Genomic DNA, 12,769 nt, shown 5'->3' with positions numbered 1-12,769 from the left:
CAGACCCTTGACCATCATAATGAGTCCCTTGTCTGAGCTGAGAGAGGATGACAGGTTGTTAAACCTGCTGAGAAAAGCCTATCAATACTTTTTTTGTAAGCTGAGTCAAAATGCAAGCTCTGTTATTGAACCTTCAGCTTCAGTGTCCCCACCTGTATGGCACAATAGGATGGAGTAAAATTTAAATATGTTTTGCCTGATCAAATTCAAGAGCTATTTCTCTCTTCTTCTTTTTCCCTCCTAGACACATGCCATGGCAAACAGAGAACGGGAAAATGAAACAGCTGTCACACAGTTCATCTTCCTATGGTTCAGGAATATCCCACAACTGCAGATCCTTCTCTTCCTGCTGTTTTTCATGATATACATTGTGACCATTGCCGGGAACATCCTCATTGTGGTGGTAATTGTGGCTGATCAGCACCTTCACACCCCCATGTACTTCTTCCTGGGGAACTTGTCTTGCTTGGAGACCTGCTACAGCTCAGCCATCCTGCCCAGGATGCTGGCCAGTCTCCTGACTGGAGACAGAACCATTTCTGTCAGTGGCTGTATTGCGCAATTTTATTTTGCCAGTTTCTTTGCAGCTACTGAGTGCTACCTCCTAGCAATGATGTCTTACGATCGGTATTTAGCAATATGCAAACCTCTGCACTATGCAACGCTTATGAATGGCAGATTGTGCCGCCAGCTAGCAGCTGGGTCATGGATAAATGGATGTCTGGCTATTGCCATCATAACATGCCTTATGTTACAACTAAATTTCTGTGGTCCCAATGAAATTGATCATTTCTTCTGTGAATCCACACAAATAATCAATCTCTGCTGTTCTGACACCTACCTGATAGAGCTTGTCATTACAATCCTGGTTGTTCTATTCACCCTGCCTCCATTCGCATTAACAGTGGTGTCCTATGTTTGTATCATCTCCACTATCCTGACCATCCCTTCCACCACCGGGAGGCAGAAGACATTTTCCACCTGCTCCTCGCACCTTATTGTGGTGACAATGTTCTATGGGACACTAATGATCGTGTATCTGCTGCCCAAAACCAACACGCTCAGAGACCTCAACAAAGTGTTCTCTGTCTTCTATACAATCCTGACCCCTATGACCAATCCCTTCATATACAGCCTGAGGAACAAAAAGGTGAAGGAGGCGCTGAGAAAAATTGTCTGTAAATGTTCAGATTTTACAAGAATTCCCAACTGATTTTTTTTAAGACTGAAAGGTGATGAGCGGAGATGATGCACTGTTTAATACCCAAGATCTGTGAAGTGCTTATTTCTTGGTAGGTCTTTGGTAGTGTGAGCTTATAACACGCGAGGAGGGGCAAAGATTTGATAGTGTAATATCCATCAATACTAAAAACTAAAATTAAAAAAAATGAACTGTGTTTTACTTATTGATCATGGGAAGGCATATTTTAGCTAAATCCCTGCACCCAGCCAAAGTGAGAATATAAAGTAAAATAAGAGTTTAGTCTTGAATTCTCAAATGATTCTAAGGGAGTTATGAGGCATTGCACAATAATATATGCTATGAAATTCATAGACTTATTTGCACCTATGTGGCACCTCCTGGCTACCAACCCAATATTCCTTAATCTAGGTCAAAGGGATGGTTGGTTGCTGAGGTAGGGAAGTATTTCAAATTTATTATCTCAATTTACAGCAGGGCAGTTGCCACAGAAAATCTGTGGTTGAGCCAGTAATTGTAATCAAATCCCCAATGCTCATGACCAGTGACTTATATACTAGACAGTTCTTCCACCTTTCATAATTATGCCACCCTGAATTTATTCTTTAAATTCTTATGCCTTCTACCACTCAAAATATACTGAACTTGCAAACAGAAGGTAAGGATTAAAAAATAGGTTTTTATTTAGAAGTTAGGAATTGCAGAAAAGTGATAAGGGAAGCAAATGGACTGAAGATGAAATCTCTGGCCAGCAGAGTTCAGAACAATAAGAAGGATTTTTTAAATATATCAGGGACAAAAATAATTCTGACAATGATATGCGTTCATTACTGGATGGAAATGGTAGAATTATCAATAATTATGCAGAAAAGGCAGAAGTGTTCAATAAATATTTCTGTTCTGTATTTGGGAAGAAGCTGATGGTATGGTCTCATCATATGGTGATTATACAGCTCTTTCCATTCTTCTAGTATCTCTGGAGGATGTTAAAGAGATGCTACTAAAGTTAGACATTTTTATACCAGCAGGTCCAAATAACTTGCATCCAAAATTTTTAAAAGATCTGGGTAATTTTCAATAAGTCTTGGAGCACTGGGGAAATTCCAGAGGTCTGGAAGAAAAAGTAATGCAGATTTTTTAAAAAGGTAAATGGGACTTCGGTAATTGTAGGCCTGTTGGTCTGAGATCGATCCTGGGGAAGACAATGAAGTGACTGATATGGGACTGTATTAATAAAGAATTAAATGAAGCTATTGTAATTAATGCCAGTCAACGTGGCTTATGGAAAATAGATCCTGTTAAACTAACTTATTATCTTTTTTTAATAAGATTACAAATTTGGTTAATAGAGGTAATAGTGTTGATGTAATATACTTAGATTTCTGTAAGGCATTTGACTGTGTCGCACAACATTTTGATTAAGAAACTAGAATGATATAAAATTAACATGGCACACATTGAATGGATTAAAAACTGTCAACAGATAAGTCTCAAATTGTAATTGTAAATGGGGAATCACCGTTGTGTGGGTTTGTTTCTGCAGAGATTCTGGAGGGATAGGGTCTTGGCCTTACACTATTTAACTATCAATAACCTGGAAGGAAACTTAAAATCATCACTGATAAAGTTTGCAGATGATCCAAAAATTTAGGGAGTGGTAAATAATGAAAAGGGCAGGTCACTGATTCAGATCAAATTGGATTGCTTGGTAAAGCAGGCACAAGCAAACAATTTGTGTTTTAATATGGCTAACATCAAATGTATCCATCTAGGAATAAAGAATGCAGACCATACTTACAGGGTGGGGGACTCTATCCTGGGAAGCAGTGACTCTGAAAAACATTTTGGGGATCATGTTGGATAATCAGTTGAACTTGAGCTCCCAGTAGCACGCCGTGGCCAAAAGAGCTATTGCGATCCTGGGATGCATAAACAGGGGAATCTCAAGTAGGAGCAGAGAGGTTATTTTACCTCTAAATTTGGCACTGGTGCAACCCACTGCTGGAATCCTGTGTCCAGGTCTGGTGCTCAATATTCAAGAAATATGATGATAAACTGGACATGGCTCAGAGAAAAGTCATGATAATAAAAAGATTAGAAAACATGACTTATAATGCTAGCCTGCAGGAGCTCAATCTATTTAGCTTAACAAAAAGAAGATTAAGGGATGACTTGATCACATTCTATAAGTATCTACATGGGGAACAAATATGTAATAATGGGCTCTTTGGTCTAGCAGAGAAAGGTCTAACATGAACCAATGGCTGGAAGTTGAAATAAGAAAAATTCAGACTGGAAATATGGCATATATATTTTAACAGTGAGAGAAATTAACCATTGGAACAATTTACCAACGTTGTGGTGGATTCTCCATCACTGACCATTTTTAACTCAAGTTTGGATGTTTTTGTAGAAAATTTGCTCTAGGAATTATTTTGAGGGAATTCTATGGCCTGTGTGTACAGGTGGTCAGACTAGATGATCACTATGGTCCCTGCTGGCCTTGGAATATATTAATGTATTCACTGTAATAGCCACTGGATGGCAAAAAGGCAACTGATGACAAAATGACCATATAATGACTACCAGATGGCAGCAGAGGAGAAAGGATGTGGAAAAGGTTGTTATGCTGTATAATAGGCACTAGCGGATGAGGGGTGGGAATGGGGTAGTTATACTGTATAATGGGCACTAGGGGCAGCAGAGGGTGGGTGTGGGGAAGGGGCGGCTATACTGTATAATGGGCACTAGGGGCAGCAGAGGGTGGGGGTGGGGAAGGGGAGGCTATACTGTATAATGGGCACTAGGGGCAGCAGTGGGTGGGGATGGGAAAGGGGTGGCTTATTGTACCAGCTCCCTCCGTTTGAACTGCTCTGTGCAACTGGCATCAAAAGAGCAGCTTGTTCCCGGCAGTGTCACCTCCTGAGTCCCTTCTCAGTGACTATTTGGCTAACTCCATTTGGTGGTGGTGCCAGGTTGAGGGGAATCAAGATGGAACCTAAATTTGATCAGCTGAATCACCAAAGTTTGGTGGTGACCTCCAAAGATACGGTAGGTGTCCCAACAAGGGTGCAGGGCATGGAATCCATTCCAAGAGGTGTTATTGTTAAATACAGAACAAAATTGAAATGTTAATAATCTCTTGTATGTGTACGTTGTTCACTACTCCCACAATAAACAAAACCGATGATGCTAAATTAAACTAATTTGGTGGGAATCATCCTAAGATAGTTACAAATAATAATTAGCGCTGGACAACAGTTTTTGGAAGGAATGTTCTTTCCCCCCGGAAAATGGTGTTTAATTGAAATCATGAGAAAATGTTGATTTCCATGAAATTTTGCTTTGGAAAAAAATGAAATGAAGCATTTTGATAAACACTCTGTTCAGATCTTATCAGAATGACACATTTGAAGCTTTCATTTTGAAATGACTTTTCATTTTGGGACTTATTTTAATGCTAAAGTTATGAATAGGACGTGTACATTGCATTATTGGCAGCAGCAAGGATCAGCCACCTCACAGCTGAGTGCCTTAGCCCCCAGACTGTGAGATATGCTATTATACAGCTCCTTCAATCTCTGCTTTGGAAGATGTTCCACTTTGTATTGAATAAGTAGAGAGAATGGACTAGAGAGAGAGAAAGCAAGGTCAGCATATGAATGACTCTATAGCTTTGTGGTTTGAGTACCCATCCAGGATGCAGAAACCCCAGATCCAGTCCCTCTGCTCCAATGGATCTTTCATTATTTATCTAGAGTGGAACAGCTTCACCCTACAATATCCCATAGCCCACCAGCTAGAGTATTCATTTATGAGATGGCAGAGCCCTCATCAAATCCCTTCTGAACACAGGCTGGGCTTAAGCTGGGGGTCTCCTGTGTGAGTGCCATAACTATGCTAAAAGTTCTTCCCCCCCCACCCCAGATCATTGCAAAAAATACCTAGACACCTAACTCCAAGAGAGGGTTCACAGCTGAGAATCCCAAGCAGAGGGAGGTGTCTGCCTGGATGTAGGCACCGAACTTCCTGAGAGGGGCAGGGTTTAGTAAATACCCCTTGTCTTGACATCTCCCATTGGCTAACTTAGGCAGGTCCCAACCTAGTATGCTGGCTTTTGTGGATCTCCTTCTCAGGCCCCTGGCTCTCCCCACATAGGGTGCCTGGATGCCAAAGTGAGGATTTGGCGACTCCACTTGTTAGCTAGGCATCTAAAAGTGAGGTGTTGCAACACCTAAGTCTGTTCGTGTATATGAACTCTCTCTCTCCAGGGTGTAACAGGACAAGGACCAGAAGATACTCTCACGGGAGGATGTGCTGAAAATAGAGCAGGTTGCAATTTCCCAAGAGAATATTTACTGTCACCCATGTTAGATTGTCCCTTTCCCATATCTATGACTGTGGAATAGATAACATCTCTCAATAATTCCTCTTTTAGCTGTGCCTTTACACATTCTGGAATACCCCCTCCATCCCTGCTCCATAGTTGTCTCATAGCTGAACCGGATTTAGCTCTTTTAATCTTTCCTCCTACATCATTTGCCAACTCCCTGATAATCTTCGCAGTTCTTCTCCAGTTTGTCAACATATTCCTGGTAGCAAGTGTTTAGCAGTGAACCCAAAGGGGGAAATCCTAACGCCATTGAAATCAATAGCAAAACTTCCATTGACTTCAATGGGATCAGGCTATACCCATCATTAAAGGGGAAGTTGCAGCACCAGAGAAGAGAAGAGAAATCCTTGGGATTGAGGAGCTCCAATATGGGCATAAGATCAGTGGCACTGGAACGCTTTTATAGTGGGGGTGCTAAAGTCCAGCAAAATTATCTCCAAACTTTTTACTTTGCCCCCCACCCCACCCCAGAGCTGAGTCCGGGAGCAAGGCCGTGTCTCCAGGAAGGGGGGATATGGATAGGGGTAAGGGGGCCAAGGCTGGGACCACGGCGGGGGGCAGGTGTGGGGCCAGTAGCAGAGCCCGGCGTGCGGGAGCAGCAGCCGGGACCCCGCATACACAGCTGGGAGTGGAGCCGGCATCCGGGACCCCACATACATGGCCAGGAGTGGGGCCGGCAGCCCGGCGTGCGGGGCCGGAAGCAGAACCCTGGGGCGGGGCCAGCAGCTGGGACTCCGCATGCCTAGCTGACAGCCGGGACCCCCCATAAAACCTGGGGGGCTGCAGCACCCCCACACCCGTTCTTCCTGCACCTCTGCATAAGATCCCAGCTGTTGTTTCTCCAGAACCATAGTGATACTATCTCCTTTGTGATCTGGGACCAATGGTTCTGGGATTGAGGAACCCATGGCTGAATAGATACCTAGGGGTGTGGAATAATGATAAAAGAACCCTAATCTAACCTAATTTTAATGACTAGACCAAAAAAAACCACTTAATGGAAGGTTTGTTACATGAAATTGCATGACACTTCTCTGGAGGCTTTCTTTAACACTTCCATGTGTATTTATTCCACACAAATAACACAGTACTCTCTAAATGCTAATGGCCCAAAGACAAAGAAACACAATAGAGTGAGACCTCGACAATCTGAAAACAATGAGCCATTCAAAACATGAAAATTAAACTTTTCATCATTTATAAGGACAGCATAAGGAATCCTTTCTAGGATGGCCACATTTTGCATGTTTCGATTTAATAACGATTCGTTATTGTCAAATAACAGGCTCAAATGAAATTATTTAAGCAAAGATTATCCATCAGAGATTAGCACCGTGCTATACAGAATAGAGATGCCAGCATTTTGCACTACCCAGCCCAATTTTCAAGCCCTCTGTCTTTTACACCGTGTGAGACAAAGAAACTCCTAATTGCTGATGGAATTTCTTTTATGATTCTCAGTTTAGCTGACCGGTGAGTGAATAGGAATCTCTAACCCGGTCATTATTACAAACATCTGTGACAACCCACAGTTCTCAATGAGTTAAAACATCTTTCAGTGGATCATTATTTCCTCCATGACAGAACCCATCTGCAATAACAAATATCCCTCATCAATCACCCAGTTTTCTTTATAACATACGTTTGTAAACACTTGCATTAGTTGAGGAATCTTTTCACTTGATGTTTACCTGTTCTGTTCATTCCCTCTGAAGCACCTGGCATTGGCCACTATCGGAAGACAGGATACTGAGCTAAATGGACCTGTGGTCTAACCCAGTATGGCCATTCTTATGTTCTGGACACCTGGACTATATTAGCAAAGTCAGGATAAAAAGCAAGGTTAAAGATTACACATATTCCATTAGTGAGTTGTTTTTCCTTCACCCGTTAGTGCTAATTGAATGATGTGTTGGGTTGCACAGGACCAGAGCTCTGCTATCCCTGGTAGTCACCCAGGCCATCTCAAATGAAGATGCAGGGTTGAGTGCAGGTGTTGAGGACTTCATGGTGGCTCTACCTTATTCTGCACCAGTGACCAGTGAAGCAGAGCTGACCAGGTACAAGGCAAGGACCGGAGAGCAGGCTGCATTATAGCAAAGGGAAGCACAGCAAATCCTTCAGAAGAATTCAAGCTGTAGAACTGTTCCTCCAAGTTTTTCTGACTTGGCTGGGAGTTGGAAGTCACAACTACCCTCAGGCACATCCAGAAGTTCTGGATGAACTTTGGTGTATTAATTAAGTCCTCCCTGTAATCCAATGCATATCAAAGCACATTTCCGTTTATTAATTAAGCTCCTCCCTAATCTCCCATGCATCCCAAAGACTTTAAGTACATTTTAGCATATAAATTAAACCCCCTTCCAACCCTCCAGAACCATTATTTTCCCCACAGAGTGTCCTTTAAGACCTGTATGACCTGCTTGTTCCTCAAAGAGTAGATGAAGGGGTTGAGCATGGGAGTGATGACTGTGTTGAGGATGGCCACCCCTTTGGTGATGTCCAGTCCATCATGCTGCTTCGGACGGACATACATGAAGATGCAGCTGCCATAGAAGATGCTCAGGATGATGATGTGTGAGGAGCAGGTGGAGAAGGCCTTACGTCGCTCTTTGGCTGAGGGGATGCGGATGACGGTAACGACAATGTAGGAATAGGAGACCGCGGTGATGGCCAGAGAACCCAGCAGGACAACAGCTGCTACCAGGAAGTCCATCGACTCCACCAAGTGTGTGTTGGAGCAGGAGAGGCTGATGAGGGGCCCCAGATCACAGAAGAAATGATTAAGGACATTGGGGCCGCAGAAGGAGAGCCGGGAGATCATCACAATGGGGCCAATGATGAAGAAGAAGCCACCAAACCAGGAAGAAAGCACCATGAGGGTGCAGACCCTGCCGCTCATGATGGCCATGTAGTGCAGCGGGTAACAGATGGCCACATAGCGGTCTACAGACATGGCTGCCAAGAGGAGGAACTCAGAGACTCCCAGGGAGAGGTAGAAGAAGGCCTGGGCAAGGCAGCCAGCGAAGGAGATGGTCTTGTCCTCTGAGAGGAAATTGGCCAGCATCTTGGGGACGATGACGCTGGTGAAGCAGATCTCAAGGAAGGAGAAGCTCCTGAGGAAGAAGTACATGGGGGTGTGGAGGCGGTGGTCAGCCAAGGTGATGGCGATGATCACCACATTCCCAGCAAGCGTCAGGAGGTAAATCATCAGGTGCACCAGGAAGAGCAGGAAGCCCAGGTGATGCAGGTGTGGGAACCCCAGCAGGACAAATACTCTCACGGAGCTCTGGTTGGCCAGCACCATACCTTGTTGCCTTCCAGGAAAGAAGGGAGAGAGAGCCATTAACATCAGTTGGACTAAACTTTGAGATAGTACACAAGGGGAGAGGGGCTGGAATATGGGCCCTGGACACTGTGAGGCTTTGATATCTCTGTGACTCAGTTTCTCCCCAATCTAAACAATTGGGATAATGGTAATTTACTTCCAGTTGCAAGGTTTGGGGGGGGGGGGGCAATTTGGACCAATGAGGGGTTGTGTCACCACTTACCCTGCCACCTGGGTGCCTCACGATGCTTTGCTGCTGTAGCTCCCAGCCTGGGATGCTCACAACCAGCCTACCAGTATGCAGGCCACACCATGACCTTAGACAGCCCTGGTTCATCAGCTCTGATACTGGCAGCCTGTCTAAAGCCCCACTCTGGCTTCCACCAGCCATGGTTACACCCAGCGAGGTGACTCCAGGCCTCAATTTTCCCAAAACCACGTGCCCTGAAATGCCCAGCCCTCTCCTGAGCCTTTTGGAGAAATAATAAGGTGTGTTTGTTCCACTAAAGACACAAAAGCACATCACAACTTATTAACATAACTGGGGTAAATGCACCCTTCTATTTAAGCATGACACTGAGTTGGTTTATAGTAACAGTGAAACAAGTTCATTAACAAAGGAAGATGGGATTTTAAGTGAATTCAAGAATAAGAGGTAAAGTTAGAAAGGGTTATCAGGAAATAAAAGTGAAAACATGCATCTAAATGTCTATAACTTAATCTAGCAAGGTATAGGCTGTGTTCAATATGGTTTCTCTCACAAATCATTCTTCTTCCCAGCCATGGCTGACATTCCCTCAGCCAGGACCTTCCAAAGACGTACAATGAGAATGTCTGTAAGATGATGAGTTAATATTTATATTTTTTCCATAATTTTTAAAAAGTAGGTATTTCCACAGGAATGTCCAGTTCAGGTTCCATCATCTGGTATAATAATAATGTGCCATTGCTGTTGGATAGATAGATAGATAGATAGATAGATAGATAGATAGATAGATAGATGTGCATAGAGAGGTACAGAGACAGATTCCGTGATGGGACCATGCACGTTTTCACCACTTTCAGATGTCGACAGATAACTGAGGAAATAATCTGACATCTACATTCCTAACAACAACAATCTAAATAAATAAAAGGGAAATCACAATGTAACATATGGAACATATTATTATTGATAATTTAGCTTTGAAGATATACACACTCTAACTGAGATATATTTTCCAAACACAAGTCCTACCTGCTAAAAAACCTATGATCTATTTCACACACACACCACAAACACACACAAATAAATAAATAAATAAAATGATCTATTTCACACACACACATACAAATAAACAAACTGATAACCTAGGAATCCTTGCTGGTGGGAGACTCATCTTCAGATATCACTCAGAAATAGGCATCTCACTAAAGCTCTTAACAAAATAAGCTGGGAATATTTTCAGTAGCTAACTTTACCCAGCTTGCTCGTTATTCTGTCCCAGAAAAGAAAAACACCTGGAACATTGGAGGATATATACCAGCTAGTACATCTCATGGAGAAATAATTGTTCTAAATGAAATGAAAACAGCTAACTTCTCAGGAAGTTGAGGCTGTAAAGTGGACCTCTTGGGGCTCATTAACTGCAGAGTTGGCTTCTGACATGGTAAAATTTAACTTGACAAGAACTATTTTCTCCAGCCCGCAAACTCTCCAAACTTTCTTTGTAATGAAGAAAGAAGGAGGGGCTGATGAGGACTGCAAGAGTCCTGATGCAGATATTCCTCAGATTCATTGGGAGGAGTTTGGGCAATTAACTTAAGGGGTGATTTATACCTTAAAAAGCTGGACCTCTGTAGAGCACTTATGCAATAAACATGCATTTATGTAAATTTATTAGATAGATAGATAGATAGATAGATAGATAGATAGATAGATAGATAGATAGATAGATGATTTTCTTAAAGTTCTGGGGACCTGATCTCTGGAATTCAAGCACTTTTAAGGCATTTGAAGTTGGGATCACCAAATCACTAGTTCCTCATGAATATCTTAGCCCAGTTTGGTTTCTAGGACCATGGGCCAGTCTCACTGGTACATTCTGACTGCTCCACTCTAGTAATGGAATTAAGTGTGGAATTGATTTAAGTGTTTTCTGGCTACTTTATGTCAGTAGATCAGCCAGAACCCAATGTCCTGATTTCTGGAAAGTGTCAAAACATTTGCTTGGTTTTGAACCTCCCCAATTCCAGATTGAAACATCCTTGCAGCCCCTCTCTCTGTGATGGGCTGAGTGATCTGTGTCCCTTTGGGGAGTTCAGAACAAGTTTAATATTGAAACATGGCAACTAGTGTGTCTCAACAATCCCCACTCAACTCCATGTCTCAGTGCAACCGTGGAGACATTGCTGTCCCTCCATGTTAAGGGGCTGAATTAAAATCTCCAATCTGAATTCTGGGGAAACTGGGATCTGGATTTTGCCTCCTGGGTCCATCTCTACTGAAAACTAAAGTGAGGAGATTACATTAAAACATTCATATCTTCTTCTGCTTCCTCTCTCTCTTCCTCTTCTTCTCCTGATGGTCTGTGTTCACTCAAATCACCGGCAGAATACCTGAGCACAGAAACGAAATGTTAGAAATGGTCAGATTTTTTTTAAGTCTTACTAAATATATTAAAGAATGAAAACCCAGAGTTCAGGTTGCTTTGAATCTTTGGGGCTTGTGTTATTTCTACCTTGTGATTATTCAGATAGCAGTTCAATGCATCATCCTTGGGAAGAAAATCTTGAAAAGGTGTAAACAATATAGTGGCCTCTGCCTGAGTTTGCAGAGATCCTGAACTGATCACTCCCAGATGGTGACATTTGGGTTTTTAATTTTTTAAAAAGCAGGAGGGAGTGTGGGAATTCATGCTTCTTCAGTTGTACCACATGCTCATCTCTTTCTCCTTACTCGCATTCCTTCATGCTGATGCATGGCTTTTGTCTTTTTCAACTTTATTTTTCAATTGAAACACATGTAAATATGGGTTCTCTATAGTACGATTTCCCTCTGTGCTTTAAATAAAATTTCACTGTAAACCCTCTCAGTTGAGGATTTTTATATTCTACCCTGCCATCTAAAACTTCCTTTACAGTTGACAAGCAGAAAAATGTTTGTTTGATTATGTTGTATTTTTGAAGAGGTTACTTTAAAATTAAGCTAATGCTATTATTTGAAAGGCTAGGGTAATGTACATTAAAAAAAATTATTTAGCTATATCTTAGCAAATATTGATTTGCCCTGAGCCCCCTCCCACAAGAACCCCTCAGCCCAACCCCCACCACATGAATTTTGTTATGTGCACCAATATGAAGGTGTTGTGTCACGCATCACCTCCATATTGGTGCACATAACAAAATTCATTCCGCACATGGATGGGAAAAATTAGAGGGAACACTGCTCCAGACCCGCTGAATTATCCACGGTGCTCTTGGTGGTAGAGATGGGGTTGACACCGAGGGTAGCATCCAACTCCTTATAAAAGGAGGTGCAGGTCTGGGGCACAGTACCAGAGTGACGGTTTGCCTCTCTCGCCTTCTTGTAGGCATGCCTCAGCTCCTTCACCTTTGCTCTGCACTGCAGCATGTCCTGATCATAGTCCTTTTTCCGCAAGCCTCTTGAAATCTGGCCTTAGGTATCGAAATTCCTATGGCTGGGGTGCAGCTGGGACTGCACAGCCTCCTCTCCCCAAATACTGATCAGATCCAACAGGTCCGCATTGCTCCAAGCAGGAGACTGTTTGCTGCATAGAGCCGCCATGGCCACCTGGGAAGATGAGCTGTGAGCACTCAACACCGAGCGAACAGGAAGGGGAATTTC

General features: G+C 42.8%; 2 protein-coding genes across 2 annotated transcripts; one reads left to right on the top strand and one right to left on the bottom strand.

Moving 5' to 3' along the window:
* Positions 1-253: 253 nt before the first annotated feature.
* On the top strand, positions 254-1,213 carry LOC101943627 (olfactory receptor 10A7-like). Its single transcript, XM_005310392.3, has one exon. The coding sequence runs from the start codon at positions 254-256 to the stop codon at positions 1,211-1,213; it is 960 nt and encodes a 319-aa protein (XP_005310449.3).
* A 4,120-nt stretch (positions 1,214-5,333) lies between these two features.
* On the bottom strand, positions 5,334-8,901 carry LOC101943350 (olfactory receptor 6C4-like). The gene is made up of 2 exons (XM_008175028.3): positions 7,988-8,901; positions 5,334-5,391 (listed from the first exon to the last, which is right to left on the bottom strand). Exons 1-2 carry the CDS (start codon positions 8,899-8,901, stop codon positions 5,334-5,336), a joined length of 972 nt encoding a protein of 323 aa, XP_008173250.2.
* Between the last annotated feature and the right edge of the window lie 3,868 nt (positions 8,902-12,769).

The sequence above is a fragment of the Chrysemys picta genome, chromosome 13 (genome assembly GCF_011386835.1).
Source record: "Chrysemys picta bellii isolate R12L10 chromosome 13, ASM1138683v2, whole genome shotgun sequence".
NCBI classification, from domain to species: Eukaryota; Metazoa; Chordata; order Testudines; family Emydidae; genus Chrysemys; species Chrysemys picta.
This window is presented reverse-complemented; position numbering and strand designations above follow the sequence as displayed.